Source organism: Aquarana catesbeiana, linkage group LG05 (genome assembly GCF_042186555.1).
Source record: "Aquarana catesbeiana isolate 2022-GZ linkage group LG05, ASM4218655v1, whole genome shotgun sequence".
NCBI classification, from domain to species: Eukaryota; Metazoa; Chordata; class Amphibia; order Anura; family Ranidae; genus Aquarana; species Aquarana catesbeiana.
The window spans coordinates 129529989-129553276 of record NC_133328.1 but is presented as its reverse complement, the minus strand read 5'-3'; the positions used below and the strand labels follow the sequence as shown (position 1 = coordinate 129553276).

General features: G+C 40.7%; 1 protein-coding gene across 1 annotated transcript in view; it reads right to left on the bottom strand.

Annotated features, from left to right (window-relative positions):
• Positions 1–23030, bottom strand: part of GALNT15 (polypeptide N-acetylgalactosaminyltransferase 15) — a 66720-nt gene extending 43690 nt beyond the window's left edge. Inside the window, exons 1-5 of the mRNA XM_073630193.1 lie at positions 22029–23030; positions 16994–17160; positions 13458–13662; positions 8884–9051; positions 3294–3411 (exon numbers count right to left, since the gene is read on the bottom strand). Of these exons, the coding sequence (XP_073486294.1) occupies positions 3294–3411; positions 8884–9051; positions 13458–13662; positions 16994–17160; positions 22029–22501 (1131 nt within the window). The 5' untranslated portion in view covers positions 22502–23030. The remainder of the gene's footprint in view (positions 1–3293; positions 3412–8883; positions 9052–13457; positions 13663–16993; positions 17161–22028) is intronic.
• Between the last annotated feature and the right edge of the window lie 258 nt (positions 23031–23288).

Sequence of the window (23288 nt, the reverse complement as noted above, 5' to 3'; positions counted from 1 at the left end):
TACTCACAAAATGCAACTGACAAAAGGCCATAAAAAACAATGCATGCACATGCACAGAACACAGGGTACAGCTAACGCGTTTCGGGGGCGCACCCCCTTCCTCAGAGCTAGGCCTAGTTCTGAGGAAGGGGGTAAGGGGTAAGCCCCCGAAACACGTTAGCGGTACCCCGTGTTCTGTGCAGTATGTCACTCCCATCCATTAACTCGTGGTCTTTGTCATTGTTTTATTAATTATTTGGAACTGCTCCTGGACTTTGGTATTATAGCCCGTTTTATATATATATATATATATATATATATATATATATATATATATATATGGTTTTTTTATATATATATGTATTTATATACACTATATTGTCAAAGTATTGGGACATCTGCCTTTACACGCACATGAACTTTAATGGCATTCCAGTCTTAGTCCGTAGGGTTCAATATTGAGTTAGCCCACCCTTTTCAGCTATAACAGCCTTAACTCTTCTGGGAAGGCTGTCCACAAGTTTTAGGAGTTTGTCAATGGGAATGTTTGACCATTGTTCCAGAAGCACATCTTTGAGGTCAGGCACTGATGTTGGACGAGAAGGCCTGGCTCGCAGTCTCCGCTCCAATTCATCCCAAAGGTGTTCTATCGGGTTGAGGTCAGGCCAGTCAAGTTCCTCCATCCCAAACTCGCTCATCCATGTCTTTATGTACCTTGCTCTGTGCACAGGTCCAAATCATTTAGTGGAGGGGGGTTATGGCGTGGGGTTGTTTTTCAGGGGTTGGGCTTGGCTACTTAGTTCCAGTGAAGGGAACTCTTAAGGCATTAGCATACCAAGACATTTTGGACAATTTCATGCTGCCAGATTTGTGGAAACAGTTTGGGGATGGCCCCTTCCTGTTCCAACATGACTGCGCACCAGTGCACACTGCAAGGTCCATAAAGACATGGATGAGCGAGTTTGGGGTGGAGGAACGTGGAGGAACTTGACTGGCCTGCACAAAGTCTTGACCTCAACCCGATAGAACGCCTTTGGGATGAATTAGAGCGGAGACTGCGAGCCAGGCCTTCTTGTCCAACATCAGTGCCTGACCACACAAATGTGTTTCTGGAAGAATGGTCAAACACTCCCAAAAACACACTCCTAAACCTTGTGGACAGCCTTCCCAGAAGAGTTGAAGCTGTTATAGCTGCAAAAGGCGGGCCAACTCAATATTGAACCCTACAGACTACGACTGGGATGCCATTAAAGTTCATGTGTGTGTAAAGGCAGGCGTCCTAATACTGTTGACAATATAGTGTACATACTGAATATTGATCTCCCAGAAGAGGGAGATCAAAAAAAGCAGTGTTTTTATTGTCAATGTTTTGATGCAGCTCAGTCCATCTTTCTCTTGAGAAAGATAGACTGAACTTCATCAAGACATTGACAATAAAAACACTGCCTTTTTTCGATCTTCTTCCTCTGCAAGACCCGTGAGTGACTCTAAACCAGTTTTGGATTTATATGGATTTCTTTGTGGCTGAGCACTTGGGCAATTACTGTACTTCAAGCATAGAGTGCCGTGGCTACCCTTGGAACTATATATACACTGCTCAAAAAAATTTTTGATCAGAGTACAGCATTGAGTCAATTAAACTCCTGGGATATTGATCTTGTCAGTTAAGGAGCAGAGCGGGTTGTTAATCAGTTTCAGCTGCTTTGTTCTCAATGAAATTAACAACAGGTGCACTAGATGGGCATCAATGAGACAACCTGACATTTTTTTCCCTACTCATCTTTTCTGACTGTTTTTCACTAGTTTTGCATTTGGCTAGGGTCAGTGTCATTACTGGTAGCATGAAGCGATACCTGGAACCTATAGAGGTTGCACAGGCAGTCCAACTACTCCAGGATGGCATATCAATACGTGTCATAACCAGGAGGTTTGCTGTGTCTCCCAGCACAGTCTCAAGAGCATGGAGGAGATTCCAGGTGACAGGCAGTTACTCTAGGAGAGCTGGACAGGGCCGTAGAAGGCCCTTAACCCATCAGCAGGACCTGTATCTGGTCCTTTGTGCAAAGAGGAACAGGATGAGCACTTCCAGACCCCTAAAAAATGACATCCAGCAGGCCACTGGTGTGAATGTCTCTGTCCAAACAATCAGAAACAGACTTCATGAGGTAGGCCTGAGGGCCTGATGTCCTGTAGTGTGCCCTGTGCTTACTGCCCGGCACAGTGGAGCTTTATTGGCATTTGCCATTGAACACCATAATTGGCAGGTCCACCACTGGCTGGCGCCCTGTGCTTTTTACAGATGAGCGCAGGTTCACACTGAGCACATGTGACAGACATGAAAGGGTCTGGAGAAGCCATTATGCTGCCTGTAACATCATTCAGCAAGACCAATTTGGTGGTGGGTCAGGGATGGTCTTAGGAGGCATATCCATGGAGGGAGACAGACCTCTACAGGCTAGACAATTGTACCCTGACTGTCATTAGGTATCGGGATGAAATCCTTGGACCTACTGTCAGACCCTACCCTGGTGCAGTGGGTCTTGGATTCCTCCTGGTGCACGACAATGCCTGGCCTCATGTGGCGAGAGTATGCAGCCAGTTCCTGAAATTGATACCATTGAATAGCCCCCACACGCGCCTGACCTAAATCCAATAGAACACCTCTGGGACATTATGTTTCGGTCCATCTGACAATGCCACATTGCGCCTCAGTCTGTTCAGGAGCTCAGTGATGCCCTAGTCCAGATCTAGGAAGAAATACCCCAGAACACCATACGTCGTCACATTAGGAGCATGTCCTGATGATGTACATGCACGTGGGGGCCATACAAACTGCTGAGTACCATTTTGAGTTGCTGCAATGAAATTTCAGAAAAATTGACTAGCCTGCTGCATTATTTTTTCACTTTGATTTTTGGGGTGTCTTTGAATTCAGCCCTATGTAGGTTGATCATTTTAATTTCCATCAAACAATGTGGCATCCTTCCTAACAAATTACCCAGTCCATATCAGTATAGATATCCAGCATGATATTTTTCCCCATTTTTTTTTATTTATCATCACTCAGTATGTAGTTTGTGAGTACTTGTCTACCCTTTATTGTACTACAGTGTATTTGTGTTTTTATAGCATGTGACATTAGCTGTCACTTTTCACAAAACCAGTGGGCCAATATTGGCAGTGCACAGCCAACTGTAAAATTGATCTCTTATCTTAGCACATGGGTTATTTTCATGTTTTCCTTCCAATATTACCTCCCTTAAGTTTAGTTTGCTTTTATATTCTTCACTATGATTCATGATATGTTAACTCACCCGAAGAGAAAGCTCAATATTTTCGACTCCTGAGTACTCCATGCCTGTATCGAAGGCTCCAATATTCTGGAAGTAGTGACGGTCGACAGCTATTACACTTCCTGGTATTACAGGAGTTCTGGGTGAATATCGCACATTATTACATAATGTACATTAAAACACTTAAAATCACAATCCATAAGTTATTCATTAGGTCAATAGTCACTGTAATGGTAATAAATGTTTATAAATCATGTCATTCTTATTATTACATATGTATTACAAGATCCACGAGGGGTTATATCCCCTCTTTGGTAGACCAACCGTTGCAGGCATTGGATCACTGAGCGAACACTTGGGTCAATGGGTAGACGATTAATTACAACCCTTGGTTAGTGATTTACTGGAATTTCTCAGCGACACCACACACCTTTTGATGAAATTGTAAGACCTCACATGGAAGCCCAATTATAATTGGGTTACATGTGATGTCTCCAGTCTTTATTCATCCATCCCACATTCTTTGGGCATACAAGCGGTTTAATTTTTTCTCAAAAGATCGGGCCGGTTTTCTCTTTTGTTACAGGAGTTAATTTTGTTGTGTCTTGAATTTTTGCTTACAACTTTTTTTATGTTTGATGGAGATTTTTATGTCCAAATGTGTGGCGCCTCGATGGGGGCTAAATTCTCTCCATCATTGGCCAACCTGTACATGAGATGGTGGGAGAGGGATCGTATTTTTGGATCAAACAGCCCCCGCCGTAAAGATACCATATTTTACTGACGCTTTATAGACGACTTGTCGTTGTCGCTGATGAGCAATTCAACATGGAAACTTGGTTGGACTATTTAAATGAAAATTATTTGAATCTACGATTTACAGGGCATCGTAGCCCCAGGTCCATCCAGTTTCTGGCTGTTGAGTTGCAGGCCAGGGACAGCAAGGTGACCTCTAATTTGTTTAGGAAATCTACTGCGGGCAGTGTTCTATTGAGAGACGATCCAGGCCACCCAAAACATACAATAAGAGGGATCCCGGTCGGCCAATTTCTTAGGCTAAGACGTATTTGCAGCAAGGATTTTGACTTCTTAAAGGAAGCAGGGGACATGACAACTAGATTTGAGGATCGAGGTTATTCCAAATCCATGATTTCTAGAGCCTTCAAGATTGCTGAGAACACTCCATGGTCTCAGTTAATCTCAGATAGGGGCCCCCTTAGAATTGTTAACAGAAAAGAGTTCTCTCCGAATGCCAGTCCCCCCCCGTGTTCTCAACACCTTACAGTGTGGAATTTAATAGAGTCAGAAATATCATTAATAGGTACATTCCTGTACTATTTAATGATCCCACATGTGCTCGAATCCTGACAGGCGGCATCAAAACGGTATCTTGCCGGGCCCCTACACTAGGAAGATACCTATCTCCTAGTCTATACACCAGCAACAGTCCCAGAACCCACTAGTTGCAGTTTAAAGGCACCTTTGGATGCGGTAGCAGAACATGTACCTATTTCCCCTTTATCAAAAGGGATGATACTGTCTGTTCTACCGCAACTGGCAAAACATTTAAAATCCCTTCATTCATCAACTGTAACACCAAATTCCTAGTCTATGTCATCACTTGCAGCACATGCAACATCCAATACATGGGACGGATCACCCGACGGTTGAGAGACTGCCCCTACGACCATCTGTATGACATTGATAAAAATAACTCTACCAATGTCGCTAGGCATTGGATCGATGTATATAATAAGGATGTTTCAGGCTTGGATATACAGGGTATAGAGAAAATCACTACACCCACTATAGAGAGCGATAGATTCAGAACACTCTTCAAAAGAGAAGTGTTCTGGATATTTAATCTAAACACTAGAAAGCAGATGGGGTTAAACTTTGAATGGGACGTGTCCCACTTTTACGATTGAAAACATTAGCTATAGTATATGATTTTATATAACCCCTTCCATTCACCAGTTTACTTGTTTTAGACACTTTCGTTTTCCGGTATATTTCTGGCTGTTTGTTCCCCACCTTTATTTAAATTTTACTTTCTCCTTTATAAAGTTAGGCACTCTATAGTCGCTTCATTTTATTGTTTTGTCACCATAACACATTAGGACTATATTGATAATAATTATATCTTGAGTTGCCAACAAACATTCTAACTTCATATAAAAACTATATATTTGGAGTCATGTGGATACATGGATTATGGGGGGCTTCGTGTGGCCAGGGGTCACATTTAGGTTGCTGAGGACAAATGTGTTCTTACCCCAAATACAATATAAAACAGTTATGTTCCTGATTTGCCATTTCAATCATGTAAGGGTCCCTATTTACATGTGTGTATACGTACATTTGTGTGTGTGTTTATTATCGCCTTATAATGCGGGTGAAGTATTTTGCTTTGTCTTGTTTTCATCCTTAACACCGCATAGCGATATTCAATCACATACACGTAACGATGTGTATGCACACATTTTTAGAATCTTTCTACATATTTTAATGTTACGTGTTTTGTTCTTGTGCACTTATCGATGTTTATGGTTCACTTAATGTTTTTATTGGGTATTTGGTAGACACATGAATATCGTGTGTCACACATTGATTTACAAGTACATTGTATGTATGGAGTGTAGGGGAGAGCGGTCTGTTGCAGCTCACCAATTTAACCCTAAAGTTATGAAGTTATCTTAATTTACATTTATTATTCAGGTCTCTTTTCTCTTTATGTGTTAAAATTATTCAACACATCGGTTGCTTTGATCACCTCCGTGATCACTCCTCCCCCACATTTGTGAAAGCTTGTGCAGGACCACAGCTGATCGCAATCTGGATTAGATACAATCGGTCAGGTGACTATTGAATTTTATGTGTATAAAAGACAGATTGAGATCGGTGGTCCTGCAGCTATGATTAAGCGCCATTAACAGTGCAAAACGCGTCAACTATCATCTGTACCTGTGTCTCTGATTGGTGTATGCACTAAGTTTTGTCAAATAAAGGCATTATATTGGAGTGTGGCCGTCCTCTTCTAATTTTTTGCCATTAACTTTGCCAAGCCGGCACCCTTCAGCTCCTCTACACTAGGACGGTGTGAATATAAGTGATACCACCTGGAGCGGTAATTATTCTGATTTGGTATTACAAGTTTACTCTGAGACTATATTATAAGAATGCAGTAGCATTAACATCATAAGGTGGGCTGACAATCTTTTTATAAGTAGCACTTTCCGAGAGGTATCACAAAGTAAGTCAGTAGTTTCACGTATTCCCAAAGTTGATGTGTGTGCTGTACCTGCAGTTTTATACACTGGGAAATACATATGTTTTCAAAAGTGCTGTTTTTTTTGTTTTGTTTTACTGCAGTCAAAGGCTTATTCAGTGAGAAGTAAGTGCAAAGAGTAGTGATGATGCCCAAAGTACAATAACCCATTACAGGCAATCCAGTTTCAGTTTAATGCAGTAGACTTCAGTTAATGAAAGTGGATTTCGAATTGGTTAGTGTGGGCACATACTTTCTATATTATCACTGTTCATTGACCCCCATGTTAAAGTGGATGTAAACCCGATTCATGAAAGTGTTTTGTTATCTCTCTTCAAAGCTCTATGTCCCGTAGCTGTCTCCTGCTCCTTTCTTCTGACAAGTTCACAGTCAACTGAGGTAAAAACAGCCTGAGTTTTGTGTTGGGGAGAATGCTATAAATACAGTGCCTTGAAAAAAATATTCATACCTCATGTTACAACCCAAAACGTAAATGTATCTTATTGAGATTTTATGTGATAGACCAATACAAAGTGGCACATAATTGTGAAATGGAAGGAAAATGATAAATGGTTTCCAATTTTTTTTACAAATGAAAGGTGTGGCGTGCATTTGTATTTAGCCCCCCGAGGCAATAATTTGTAGAACCACCTTTCGCTGCAATTACACCTGCATGTCTTTTTGGGCATGTCTCTACCGGCTTTGCACATCAGAGAGTGAAATTTTTTCCCATTCTTCTTAGCAAAATAGCTCTGGTTCTTTTAGATTGGATGGAGAGAGTCTGTGAACAGCAATTTTCAAGTCTTGCCACAGATTCTCAATTGGATTTAGGTCTGCACTTTGACTGAGCCATTCTAAAACATGAATATGCTTTGATCCAATCCATTCCATTGTAGCTCTGGCTGTATGTTTAGGGTCATTGTCCTGCTGGAAGGTGAACCTTCGCCCCAGTCTCAAGTTTTTTGCAGACTCTACCAGGTTTTCTTCTAGGATTGCCCTGTATTTGGCACCATCAATCTTCCCATCAACTCTGACCAGCTCCCCTTTCCCTGCTGAAGAAAAGCTGAAGAAAAGCATCCCCACAACATGATTCTGCCTTCACCATGTTTCACAGGATAGTGTATTCAGGGTGATGTGCAGTGTTAGTTTTCCGCCATACATACCGTTTTGCTTTTAGGCCAAAAAGTTGAATTTTGGTCTCATCTGACCAGAGCACCTTCTTCCACATGTTTGCTGTATCCCCCACATGGCTTCTCGCAAACTGCAAACAGGACTTCTTATGGCTTTCTTTCAACAATGGCTTTCTTCTTGCCACTCTTCCAAAAAGGGCAGATTTGTCAAGTTTACGACTAATAGTTGCCCTGTGGATAGATTCTCCCTCCTGAGCTGTGGATCTCTGCAGCTCCTCCAGAGTTACCATGGGCCTCTTGGCTGCTTCTCTGATTAATGCTGTCCTTGCCCGGCCTGTCAGTTTAGGTGGATGGCCATGTCTTGGTAGGTTTGCAGTTGTGCCATACTCTTTCCATTTTCAGATGTTGGATTGACCAGTGCTCCGTTCTAAGCTTGAGATATTTTTTATAACCTAACCCTGCTTTAAACGTCTCCAAAACTTTATTTCTGAGCTGTCTGGTGTGTTTCTTGGCCTTCATGATGCTGCTTGGTCACTAAGGATCACAGAACAGCTGTATTTATACTAAGATTACATTACACACAGGTGGACTTTGATTACTAGCTAAGTGACTTCTGAAGGCAATTGGTTCCACTAGATTTTAGTTAGGGGTATCAGAAAGAAAGGCAGCTGAATACAAATGCACACCACACTTTTCAGATATTTATTTGTAAACAATTTGGAAAACAATTTATAATTTTCCTTCCACTTCACAATTATATGCCACTTATATGCCACTTTGTGTTGGCCTATCATATAAAATCCCAATAAAATACATTTACGTTTTTGGTTGTAACATGACAAAATGTGGAAAATGTCAAGGGGTATGAATACTTTTTCAAGGCACTGTAGATTAGCAGAGTGTTGAACTATTCAACAAACAGTTGTGAAATACTCTACCTATGTGGAGTGGGGGTGTGTGCCTTTTCTCCAATCAGCTGTCTTCCAGCGCTGAACAGGAAGAGAAAATCTAACACGATCTGAACTTTCTAAAGAATATATAAACCTGAAGACAGCAGATATACATGTTAAACTTATGTAGGGAGATTTGTTTCATCCCTGTGTATTATCTGAGGCTATATACTTCACTGGGTATATGTTTACATCCACTTTAAATAAGGCCAAGCAAAGTAGAGCTTTGTAACATTTGTCTTGGCTAAATAATTAAACGTTACCTGAATGGAATGATGGGAGATTGTCGTACCTTCTCTTCACTCTCTGCCAGAGTAGCCCAGTGAAAATCAAGTTTCCAATCAAACACTCCTTTTCTCAGGTCAGGTGAGTGATAATAGTCGTACATTTTCCAATCAATGACATCTAGAATGGGCGATACTATTCTATTTCTATGACATGAACAAAAAGAATGCTATAATTGTAAAGAGGCAATATAATGCTTTTGCTTCATATGTTATTATAAACAAAAAAAATTGACCGTTTTTACAGAGCTTATATTTGTACTTTATATTGTTACATATTAATAGGGGAAGCCTTCTGAGCTCCATTTAGAGATATCCTTTTAGAACTCTTAGGGTGTGTCAACACATGCATTACTTAGCATTTTTTGTGCTCTGAAAGGCTGTAATAAAAACCAACTTTTTTTTTAATTGGGCTCCAGGAGATGCTTAAAACAGCAGAACAACAACAGAAAACTGAGGAAATCCTGTAATTGCAGGACATTTGCAGGATATTTTGGACTTGCCCATGTTGACGAAATAATAACCCCCAGAAATAGTGTCAGTGAGTGCAATAATAACCCTCAACACTGGTGTCAATGGACACAATAACAACAGCCAATATTGGTGTCATTGGCTGCCATTAAAGCCCCCAGCACTGGTGTCAAGACTATTAACACACATCCCTACACAATGGTGGTTAAATTGTATCCCTCCACCCTCTGCACTGGTGGTCACTGGCATTGAAATTTAACCCCCCACGCCCCTTCCTGCCTTGGTGGTCAGTGGTAAAGAAAATTATCCCACATCCCCCTTCCTGCAAATTTGGTCACGGAAGTGAAAGTTAACCCATCACCCTCCCCTGCATTGGTGGTCAATGACGTGAAAGTTAACCACACCCTTATTTCACTCCACCGTCATGACAGCATAAGCCAGCCCATTCATTCATCTTTTTTTTCATTCAACCAGCGGGTTGAAAGAAATAAAAATGATCCAATTTCCCTATCCACACACATTCAAAGTGGATGGGGGAATCCTCCCACTGTGCTTTTGCTTTCTGACAGTGATGAGCCTTCCCTGCTGCAATCAGAATACAATGATCAGCTGCCGACTATAGTTGGTAACACTAATCGATCAGGAAAAACCTGACACAGTTGTTCAGAAGTCGATCAGTAGATTTATTTCTGTGAAACTAGGGTGCCCATACATGGATAGAAATTTGTCCAGCCCCTGCTCAACTGGCATGTAGGGTTGGCATAAGTTAACCTCCCAGTCCTTCTTTCAGTGGTGAGTGCTGGAACACTGAAATCATTTCCAGTGCTGCCACTCTACTGCCTAAAGCTTCATGCACATTGGACGAATGCTCCTAGGGGCATTCGTCCCCTCCCTCTAAAGGCCCCTGCATGTTAGCCTACGTGTCCATGCACATATAGGCATTTAGAGGAGTTTTTATTCTTTAACAGAACAAGGTTTGATGAATGCTTTGCAAGGTTAGAGTCAACAGTGTAACAGAGAAGAACAATGCAGCTGGTAATGTGGGATACATTACAATATAAAGATATAATTATATACCACAATGGTATATTAGAAGAACAAAAGATGGGAGGGGGATACCCCCTACCCTAAAACAATTAGGGCTTTTAAGGCTAGGAGGTAGTCACTGAGGTGAGCACAAAACTAAATTCAATTCTTTTTACAATTGAACGTAGTTCTGTGCTCACCTCAGTGACTACCTTGTATCCTTAAAAGTCCTAATTGTTTTAGGGTAGGGGGTATCCCCCTCCCATCTCTTGTTCTTCTAATATATGTGTCCATGATGTGGCTATGAGGTATGTCCCTAGAAGTGTTTTTTTTATGATTTAGCTATATACTACAAATGATTATGGCTTTGAGGTAGGAAATAGGTTGTGCATGGGAGCTCCTATGCATAAACAGTAGTAGGTACCATACACATGTAATGGAGAAGTGGAAAGGTAAATAGTTATCCAGGCAGAGCACTCTAAGACCAAGGCCAGGATGAGCCAACTATTTCAGGTATACATAGGCCTCTGAGTGTCTAATTAGATAGTGAACAAGTGACAGATCAGATGGAAGAATAAAGTGAAGGAGAAGGGGGGAGACGAGTGATTAGGGAGGAAAGGGATGGGGAGAGAAGGAGAGAGATCCAATTAAACTCCAGCAAGCGCATACTCTCAGTGGGCATCTATCCAAACCTATGATACCTTATAGAATTTTTTAGGACAGATTCTGCTCTCATGCATTATCTTATAAAGAGGCAGAACCAAATTAATAGCCTTCTTCCAGGCAGCCACAGTCGGAGGCCTGGGCAATTTCCAGCTCAATAAGATTTCCTGTCTTTCGTAAAAAGTTGCATAGGTGAAAAATAACTTAGTATGTCTGTTAGCCTCCACATGCCCCATTATATCCAGTAAAAGAAAGCGTGGGTCAGGTCTCAAGGCAAAGTCACAAGTATCATTAAGAGCATCAACCGCCGATTCCCAAAAAGTATGGATCATAGGACAGGTCCACACCATGTGTATAAAAGGTACCAGTAGATATAACACATCTCGTACCCAGGAAGTTCAATTGAGGGTAAATACTCTCCAAGTGTTGGGGGTGTAGTAGACCCTGTGACTTAGAGGAGTTTAGAGGCTCAGGTGTTTAAAGGCATGAAAGAAACCCACAGCCAGTGCTTCCAGGAGCAGCAGAGTTTTGGCAGAAAAAAATGCTTGACTCACCTAAACATGTGTAAACGCATCTAAGTGCACCTAAGCACTAGGCGTGTTTTGCGCTTGAGCATTAATTTATTTAAATGGCCAGAATAATTTATTATTCAGGCCATTTAAATGAATTACTGTCCAGGTGCTTGAATCACCTAAACAAGCCTAAACATGTTACACGAGTTTACAAACGTCAAGCATTTTTTCTGCCACAACTCTGCTGCCAGGATGAAAGGAGTCTAGGAGATTTAGCAAAGTGTGTAGTGTATGCAAGGCCTAAAAGGTACCCACAGGCTGCTTGTTGAGCACAGGGGCTTTAATCACTTCAGCTCTGGAAGGTTTACAAATTTTAGAATATTCTAATTCACGAATATTCTGAAAAATTCGTTAAACGGGTTTTCGTTAATTCGGATATTTCAGAATTAACGGATTTGTCAAAATTCGTGAAACAAATTTGACTTTCACATGTCTACAAGCACCTCTCCCGTGAAGTGGTGGAGTTTTACAGGCAGTGAAGCTATATGGAGAAGGAAGGGTAATGGAAATGTATCAAATGTCATTTAATTGCAAAATTGTCTCAAATATGTGACAATTTAATAGTTAGGGTACTCAGGCTTCCACCCACACTCCAAAAATATGCTAGTATGTAAAATGGCCCTAGTATGTGTAGGTATCATTATAAGGTAGGAGACGAGTGAATATAAAGTGCTGTGTCAATTGTTTAAGCTATATATATATATATATATATATATATATATATATATATATATATATATACAATAAATAAATAATATGCAATAAATAAATAAAAAATACATGTGCAACTTAATCAACAATTCACTCCAGCATAGGATAGGTCTTATTTACTTCCACTTTCCTTATCACTGTTATGGCCGTATTTTGATGATTTTGGATGTTGGAGCAAAGTGTGTGAAGTTAGTCTGAAAGTCTAAAAATGTTTTTTTTTTTTTTTTGTGCTACAAACATCTGGTGTTGTCTGAGAATGTCTGATTATTTTAACATTGTGAGTCACATTTATCTTATTAGTGATGATTTATATAGCACAACCATTTCCTGCTCTGCCTTACATGCTGATACAGAGAGGTAAGCAACACATATAAGACACATAAAACATGCAATTGCATAGGAAAACAAATACAGCAATAACAAGATACAATCAGAAAGGAGAACCTGTCTGTACAAACTTACAGTCAATCTGTTAAAGGGCTTTTTATAGGCCTACAAATAATAAAAAACATAGACCACAAATTCTTACCAAGGTCGGAATCGTAATCATAGTACTTGATGGGGATAACTATATTTAGAAACCAGAGTTTACTGCTAACATCTGTTTTACAGTATACGTTTCAATTAAATAGTAATTAAGTTTGCATGGGAAGTATTTGTTAGTAGCAATTGTTAAAGTTAAATTATCCAAATAGTGTGGTCCCAAAAGATGTTTTTGTAGTAGAAAGCATTTCGTGTACGGTAAAGAGGAAAACTTTTTTTAGAACACTTGAACAGGCATTGAGGGGGATCCCAACAGAGGCACAAATGTCTGCTTCTTCACTGCCCAATAAAAGGAAAGAGGCAGGATGGTGATTGGGCTATGTTACGTTACTGCAGTGGCAGAGCTGTGCAAAGCTCAGGACTGCTTGGACTGAAATGCCAATCCTTCGTCAGGTAAAACAAATTCCACATATGTATTTCAACTTTGTTATTTACTGTTTGTCTGGAGATCAGAAATAAAGCAACAATCTGGTTAGTTTTTGTGGTTATCTTGTGTTTTCTGACATTATTACTGTACACACATTTTGCAGGTTGGCAGCAGTGCCATTCCATGCAGAAAAGTCTTACCTGTTATTCATTATTCTGTTCAGCAATGGTTCTAGCCAGCCTGGGTGGCATTCACAATGTGGATCAATGAAGACCAGAACCTCCCCTGTTGCTCTGGCTGCCCCAAGCATACGACCTCCTATAACACCAAGCCTTTTGTTGCTTCTTATGAGCTTCACTCCACCAATTCGAGAAATGTATTCACTCAGAGCAGACTTAAGATGACCTGGACATAATACACAAGAATGAAAAAACTGACCAGGGTAGCATGGTTGTATAACCTTACCCTATCTGTAAGTAGAGATCTGTTTATTTTCACATTTTTCTTAAAGCTGCACTACATTTGAATCTGATCTCTGAGAATTACACTGCTACAGTGGTCTCCCCTACTTCAAGGGTTAATTACCCGTTAAGTCTAGGGAAAGACAAATAAGCGGTAATACCTTATTCCTTGCTCTGGCAGGCTTCTCCCAGGCTATGCCTTCTTCTCTAACTGACATCACCAAGAACAATGCAGAACCATTAGCCTTGCATTGTATATGAGGCTTGAGAGGGCCCACCAACAACTTGTAATGTTGGAGAGAAGAGGAGAGCATGCAAAGCCTGCTGAAGCAAGGAATAGAGTAAGTGTTAAAGCTCAATCCTCTACCGCTAAACTTAAGCATTTAACCCTTGTTGTGTGAGGTAGCTCCACTGCAAGGGTGTTTTTGTGTAACTCCTGGATTTCAGTTTTGAAGTAAGGTCATGGGTCAAATTTAAAAAAAAATTGTACATTCTTACTAAAGAGTTAGGGCCTATTCAGCCCTTCCTGTTCTGTTACCAAACGTGTGAAAGTATGGAAGCTGCTGTTGCTGATTTGTTTTAAAAGGTTTAGGATCCATCATCTTATCTTCACTACCAGTGAGTCAGTGACTCTGAACAAGCATGCAGAGCTGGAGTTCAAACTTTTCAGACTTTATTGGCCAAATGCTTGCTTCATTTTAGTGATCCGCTATGTAATGAAGACCTAAGGCGTGGACCTTTAGAAACAAGTAAGCAATGTCAACTTTTTATTACTGTCCTCGGGGGTTCATTTCAAAACATGCAGTCTATCAGAGTTTATTTCCAAAAACATACCTGCATTTTATATTCCCTGTACACACAGATGTTAAAGCCCATATATTCATTTCCACATTGTATTTCAATTATTTCTAGTTTACTCCTATTAATCTGAATAATCTTGAAGTTTGCAAACCTATATAGCCAGGTGCTGTGCTACAGCATCATGGAGAAGGGGTCACTGCCCTTTACTTGCCTCTCTCCTTCTACCTTGATATTAATTTCATGCTGCACTATCGTCCTCTGACCAGCAGGGGGAGATCTAAAGCCAAGTAAGCCCATAGACTTTATTGCAGAGTGCCTGGTATCCTGGGAGCTGTAGTCTGAGACAGCAGCCATAAAAAAGGGCGATGGACTCTTTGAACTACATGTCCCAAATAGACTCTGGGCAGCAGGAGGAGCATACAAGGATGTTGTATTAAACCGCCATGGGAAAGCCCACTCTCTTGGTGCCGGGGGAGTCCATAAACACACATCTGGCAACAGAAGGCCGATGGATGACAGAGGCACCAGGACAAGACCAAAAGGGGCCCCAGGTTGAGACTGAAGGGGGCCCCTTCCATCCCCAGTGCCTGCCACCATTTTTTAGGAATTGGTGAGTGGGCTGCTGGACCTCCGCTGACACTGAGAGAAATGATCCACTGAGAGCAGGGTATCTAGTGCAACAACTTCATACTGCACCATCATTAGGCCTATAGTGCACCCATATAAACTCCATAATGCACCTATATCAACATTGGGCCACAGTTGCACCAAACTGTCACCACCTCTGGCCTGCATCCGTGTAACTCTGTGCCAAAATTGCACTGCACCTTTCCACACATTACTGCATGCAGGTTTAATAAGCTCATCATTAGGTGCACCAACGCTTCTTAAAGGGTCGCAAGGATAGAAGAAAAACATTAAGGACTGCTCTTCCCATAAAACCATCCTGCCAATCCCCTTTGTCCATTTTTCCCTTCCTGGTAATTTCAAACACTGATGGCACATACCTAGTCAGTTTGGGCCTAGCATAGACACCATTAGTGTACACTGGCAGTATGTTCCTGCACTTTGGCAGATAAATTCTTACTAATGCTCACAGTTGCATTGTAGGTGACGTTGTTACTGTTTATACTGATCTCAACGTTATATGTCATCCTATGTTTACCCCTTATTGTTAGCCACTTTGTATACTGAACTGTGTTACTATGGTTGTCCATTTTTTGGGGGGCTTACTTGGTTAACAACCTTACTGAGTGACAGTATATTGAGTTTACCTTTGCTAACTGGTTCAGTGACTGCTTCTTGATATAGGGAAATTATTGGGTATTAAAGTGGGAGTAAACTACCTTGGTTCATTTCACCTATAGGTAAGTCTATAATAAGGCATACCTATAGGTACAGTAAATATCTCCTAAATGTGCACCATTTAAGAGATATTTATTTACTAAGTCGAGTTTACTACCGCTTTAAATATTACTTTCAATGTTTCACTGTGTGCATGCTTGTACAATAAACCCGCTGTGTCAGAGGGGCTGAGGGTCCCAATCAGAGGCTCCTACGGGAGGGGAGAGGGGGGTAGTGCTACACTAATTTGTGAAGATCCCAACACCTTTATTTTTATTTTCTTTTGTGACACATAGTCAGTATGCCTTGTGAGCAGACACTGTGTCACACATTTCACAGAGCCTGCCTTCTGAACTACAGAGGTGCTCAATGGAGGAGTTTCAGGGGGTGGTGTTAGTACAAGAATCACTGCTTGCAGGTAGCAAGGTACCATGGGATATGTAGTCCTTAGTAATTGAAGGTAAACAGCAGAGAAGAAGCTCCAAAGCATGCAGGAAATTCACACATTTGTGGAAATAGATGGCCAGCAGGCAGGCAGCACTCACAACATGAAAGGAGATTCTTTAAGTACACTTATATTCAGTTTGTCAAAAATAACTATTGTTTGTATTTTTACTACAATGCTGATGTTATAAAATGAAAGTCTATGTTGTGACCATAGAACTCCTTTAACATTGTTTTGTAGATGATTAGACTCCTTGAGATACTAAAGTATGAATATGCCACAGGGCAGCTCTGATTTTCTAGCAGGCCCCACTAGTAATTTGAAATTATCAAACACATATAACAAAACACCTCCGATGCTAAAATTTTATAGACTGAAATTGAGAGAAAACAAGAAGTTACTTTTTAAGGTTTACATATGGAGGATGCCACTGGCGATCTTTCCTTTTAAAAATGCTGCTTGCCTGGATTTTATGTTGATACATAGGCCTTATTGCATTTTGATTAAGCAGATTAGGAGTTGTGAATCTCCAAGTCCATTTCTGGTTCTACACCTGATGTGGGGTAAGAGATTCTGTAAATATTAAAGCCAGAGACATCCAGGCAACTAGCACATTTAAAAAATGCTCCAGCCACTGTATTTCTCGCATTACAATGTTTTTAAGTCTTTCTACATGAGAGGTTACCTTGATAACTGAGGTCATCTACCAAGATAATTTCCTTCAACATCCTTCTGGGAGAGTTGTCTAGAATACTGTGTACTGTCCTCAGCAGTGTAGACCAGGCTTCATTGTGAAAGCAGATAATGACACTGGTTGTAGGAAGATTTTCATTGTAAATCTGCTGGTGACACCTGTGTGTGGCAAAGAAAATAGATTTCCGTAATGTATAGCTAATGCCAAAATAATTTTGAATAGAGAAGAGAAGGGCAAAAACCTTTCCCAGGGAGAAGAAGGATTCTGGATAAATTAGAGGCTTTTCTACCTTATTTGTCTAACTGGGGAGCTCTCTCCTTACTTCCTGTCCTATAGACACGACCAGAAGTGACATAAATTCTCTTCAAAGTGAAGGAACACCCTCTTAGATAGATGTAACTAAAACAATGTCCCCATTGGAAGATTTCCTCTTCTATTGCTGTTCAGGTGGCAACTTAAATTTTTGCATTTTCCCTAATTTTCCATAGAGTGGACCTCCCTGGCAGGAACATAGACAACAATAAAAAAAATTACAGAGGTTCTAACCTTTTAAATACAGAAATGTTCTTAATACAACAAAAGTAGTAGTAAAACATGTTGGTTGCCTGTAAAGTATTAGTAATAATTGTAATAATAAAAATAATAGTTTACGCTAATTTAGTTGAAGGAATATCAACAGTATGAAGTATAGGATACTGCTAGCACTGAGCTCCAGACAAGCAATATAAAACAAATTACGTTAATATACTTCCAAATACAAAATGTATTCTAAAAATAGTGACAGGATTACCTGCTATTTTTTTAAACTCTCAGGATTGCTTTTTTTCTCTCTTTGTTCCCCACAGGGAAGGATATGTATATAAACCATGCTTTTTCAGAATATGCAGAAAAAAAACATATGAAAGTCTAACAAACCATGCAAAAAGCATGTCATTTATTAAATAGAGCATAATATACCTGAAATTAAAAAAAAAATAAAAGGTAATAGGTGCATATCATTCATTCATTATTGAAACAATTCTCATATTTCACAAACCAAAAAAAAGTAAAAAAAAAAAAAAAAAATTAGAATTCCCCCCATAAACTATTAGAAAACCAAAGTTGACTATTAATAAACATTCCAACACCTGCTTCTTAGTATATTGTAAATTTGCCGGGTTTTTTTTCTTCTTTTTTTTTTAAAGCTGAGTAAATTCAGTGACTCATCACCCAAGCACCATCAAGAAGTAAGCATGATCTCTTTTAGTCCAAATTTCCACAAAATTCTTAAATTTTATTATGCACGTTGAAGAAGTGATACATGAATATTTTGGATCTTGCATTATGTCATTCTGTCAGATGTCACATGTTGCTGGGCTGATTTACTAAAATTGAGAATCATCACGCAATAAATTGTGTGACTATTTACCTAAATTATCCAGTCGTGCTATGTCTGCATATCAATACTGTGCTTTACAAAAAATAACTTTTTGGAAGAATAGTATGTTAAGATATAAAAGTTAGAATTTTTAAAAATGTATTTTATAATTAATTTAGTCTGTAAGGGCATTGTTTCTAGGTCATGGCTGAAATTATATTTCACTTTAGTAAAGACAACTTAACCAAAATTACAACTTGGTCGACATAATAACTTCTAATAACATTCGTGAGTATTTTTATAAAAGTTTTGTTGACTCATCAGAACTGATTATATTTGTGGCAAAGACATTCCTCTAGTCTCTTTAATAATATGTATTGTAAGTAGGTGATTTGAGGATTATAACAATGTCAGTTTTAAAGGCTAAGTTCACCTTTTGGGAAAAAATTTATAAATACATAGATTTTTGCAGAAAAAAGTGTGCATTTTTTATTTTTTCCTACAGGAGCCCACAAAGCATTGTAGCTGCAGTCATAGATTGGAGGGATGTCAGCCTCCTGCAGACATTTCTTCCAGCATAGCCCAGTACAGTTGTAACGATTTTAAAATGTGACAGGGGAAGGGGTGAAAGGGGTGAGAAGGGTAAGCAGGGCACGAGCTGGAAAATGTTACACCTATAATATGAGTGTAGCATGTAACATGTTCCAAAGGTAAACGTGGCCTTTAATATTTTTGAGAGGAATTCACTAAGTTTGGAGCAGGCTGAATCTGGAGCAGCTGTGCATGGCAACCAGTCAGCTTTTAGCTTGCATTTTAAAAGCTTAACTGAAGAAGCTGAAGCTAGAAGCTGATTGGTTACTGTGCACAGCTGTTCCACGGTACATTTATTTTCAGGGTCAGGAACTTGAAGCGACACATTTTGTCTTGGGTCTTTTGGTACTAAAAACATGGCTCCTTGGTTTTACCGATCTCTAAAAATTACTGTGTTTAACGACTTCTTCCTCCATCACTTAAAATGGTTTTAAAGCCTTATGCCCTGTACACACGATTGGACATTGATCGGACATTCCGACAACAAAATCCTAGGATTTTTTCCGGCAGATGTTGGCTCAAAATTGTCTTGCATACACACGGTCGCACAAAGTTGTCGGAAAATCCGATCGGTCTGAACGCGGTGACATAAAACACGTACGTCAGGACTATAAACGGGGCAGTAGCCAATAGCTTTCTTCTCTTAATTTATTTTGAGCATGCGTGGCACTTTGTGCGTCGGATATGTGTACACACGATCGGAATTTAACCGATCGGATTTTGTTATTGGAAAATGTTATATCCTGCTCTCAAACTTTGTGTGTCGGAAATTCTGACGGAAAAAGTCCGATGGAGCCCACACACGATCGGAATTTCCGACAACACAATCTGATCGCACTTTTTCCGTCGGAAAATCCTACCGTGTGTACAGGGCATTAAAGTTTCTTACCTTAATGCATTTTCTGCATTAAGGTAAAAAACTTTCTGTGTCCAGTATCCCCCGATGACTACCCTTCTACTTACCTGAGCGTGATTTTGATCCAGCGATGTGCATGAGAGCATCAGCATCACCTCTCTCCCTCCTCATAGTATAGATTGATAGCAGTGGGAGCCATCCTAGGACAAGGGGGCAGGGCAAAGCCTCGCTGTCTGTGTCTATGGACAGCGGAGCTTGGGACCGAGCCCGCAGTAACACCCCCCCCCCCCCAGAAAGTAGCTTTATAACTGGAATAAAGCCACTATAAAGGGGAAACTGCATAATGCAGGATGACCTTAGTGTTGTCCAGAAGAGCTCTGCTTTCACTGTGCGCTGACATTCATCACAGTTCCTCCCACCGCTCTCACCCACTGTTCACGCCAACCACTCCCCCCCTCAGTGTTCCTGCCCACCGCTCCCACCCACCATTACCGCCCACAGCCCCCACTCACACTTCCCGCCCATCTCTGAATCATAGAAATTGTCCTCTGCAGTTTACTAGCTGGTCACATGGAAAAAAAAAAGTTAATGCAGGGAAAGGAAATGAGGGATATTAAAACAGTCAGTTCTTGGGCAAAAAAGACAATACTGAAGATTTAATTACATACTGGTAACTAAAACTTTGGTCCAAAGGGTGAATTTAGCCTAGTGTATCTAAACCCAAGAACAAAAGTGTAATAGATTGCAGTCTTTAGGTTAAAGGAGAGGTACAGCCAAAGCTCGTTTGGCTGTACTTCTCATGTGGATCACAGGAGCGCAGTTCGTTCTGCACTCCTGTGAGACTCATTTTCAGCACACAGCAGGCTGAAGTCCACTGTTGCCTGACGTCACAGAGCCGGCCCAGGCTGTGGCAAGATCGCGACAATAAAGTCAGGATCTGCCCACATACCTGGACCGGCACCTGGCTCAGCCTCTCAGCGAGCCGCTGAGAGCCTGAGCCGGCCACTCCTGCCCCTCCGCAGCCCAGCGCTCCAGTGAGCACAGGGGGCAGAGCAGAGAGTGGTGACTGACGGTCACCAGTTCTCTACTCACGGAGCTCTGAGAACTGAGCGATGAGTGGTCTTTCATTGCTTGGTTCTCAGCCTTACAGTTGGTGCGGGACAGATGCAGCATTGGACCAATGGTGCATCCACCTAGGTAAGTATTACTTTTTTTTTTAAATCTCTTTTAAGTAGATTTTTGGGAAATACAGAAAAATACCTGTTGATCCTGTCAAAAATCCAGTGTTCTCATAACTTCTTGTGCACTGAAAAAAGTCTTCCCAGTTTGGTTATGTGGACTACAGAAACTTGCCCTTTTCATGTTAAGGAGAAGAGAAGAGGGAGAGTTGTTCTGTAGTCCTGTCCTAGGGTAACATTGCTGCTCCTCAAAAGATACAGATAAAAGAATCGTCAGGTGAAAACAAAGGGAAAAAAGTCTACAACTGAAACTAATGCAGCCACAACATGCAAGGAGTGGCAAGCTGCAATATGTCAAATGATTGTTTTGGGTTTAGATTCCCTTTAAAGGAAACCTGGATTGAAAGAAATATGTGGACTGGTATTGTTAACAATTGCTGCAATTGCTAGTTGCATGACTGTCTTCAGCTTCAATACTTCCTAAGTCCCTGAACTAGTATAGATATTCAGCAGATGAAGTCAGAGTGAAATCACTCCTGAGCTGCATATTCCAGGTCAGTGACTCAGAAGACTCAGAAACTAATTCACTGGATCAATATGACAGTTAGGAAACAAGTATTTACAGGAGAGGTCAACAATGGCAGCCCACTAATTCTCTCAGAGGAGATTTCCATTAATCGCAGTAGAAAAGTACCCAGTACTAACAGTCCTCCATTGAACCAGTACCTACTTTCCTTTCAATGTGCAGCATTTTACTTAATAGGCTTGCATGTCCTGGAAAACTGTTGAGTATAGAACAACACTTGGACTTCCAGGATCATATGCTTTGCTGCTACTCTTTACTGCAGGCAATGAAACATTTTGTGTGATATGGCAAACCAAGATGAGATATTCTATTCCAACTTTAATGGAACTACAAGGCTCAGTATAACATCAAGGCTGCCATGTCTACAGTGCTGAAACCAGCATGTCTATGGTCAGCATCCCAAAGGCATTCTGTTTTTTGTGTAGCATTATTCCCAGATCATCATTTTCAATACTCACAATGGATGGCGACCCTCGGGTACTATCCTATGTAAAGGAATTTTCTGGTTTCCATCTTCATTAAACTCATGTCTGTTCCTTCCATTCTCAGTCTGCCCACTCTGTGTTACAATATTAACTTCATCCTTCCTCTTGGAGTGCTTCACAATCTTATAGATGTTTCTCCTGATCGTCTCAAGGCTTTTACTGTGCCCAGGAATCCCAATGGCAATAAGCTCCTCATCCCTTAGAGAAGACAGTGGTGAAAGAAGTTCTACTTTATACTGATTGGCATCTTCAGACTGCTCCAATAAGTAGCTACCTGCCCATCTTTGCCCAGTGCCATGGTGCTGGTAAATATAACCAGAGCTGTTTTCACTCTGTACCTCTGGGTCCAGAATAGCCACCATCACCAGCAGTAGAACCAATGCTAGAAGTAGCACCAGGACTTGCAGCTGGCACAGCAGGGATCTGCACCTCTTCCTCAACAACATGTTTTTGGTTGCACAGTAAGACACACACCGTCATGGTATTTGCAATTATCTTCATTCCAGATCAGTTTCCCTCACATGTATTTTCCCATACAGGTCCGTATTTCCTCTTTGCATTCCACTTGCATGCTCCTACTGTGAATATTTTCTTTTCTTTTTTTCCTCTCCTCTAAACCATCCAGCCTTCTGCAGATAAATTCCTTCCAGTCAATGTAAGGAAATATATAGGATAAACAAATAGGTCACCGTAATCCCTTGGATTTCTTCAGGATAAAAAGTATTCAATGAAATGCCACATGGTAGTAATAAAATATTTCCTCCCCTCTAGTTGTCATTTTATAGACTGGATTTTCATTGCCTTGTGCTGGTGCAGTGTTATCATTTCATCCCAGTTGATCGTAGGGAAACAAGCACAGATGTGTGATCTCTGCACTGTTGTGATACTGCACTGAGATCTGATGAACAGATGTACTGTAAATAGGCAGCCACACTGCCTCGCCTTCACACACAAGTTCAGCACTGCCAGATACTTCTGCACATTGCACCCTGGTCCTAATGCCCACTATGTATTCCTATGAAAAAGACCATTTCACACTCTAGATCAGCAGGGCCCCCAAGGTGCAACGGCAAGCTCTGCAACCTAAAATATACATATATTCTATTTAGGAGTTTGAATTTATAAAGTGTAGGCTTGGAAAGTATCTATATGCATTTAGAGTGTATAGACAAAAATACCCTTGCGGTGGTCCCCCGCACGCACTGCAAGGGTAACTGTTCAATAAACCTAGGG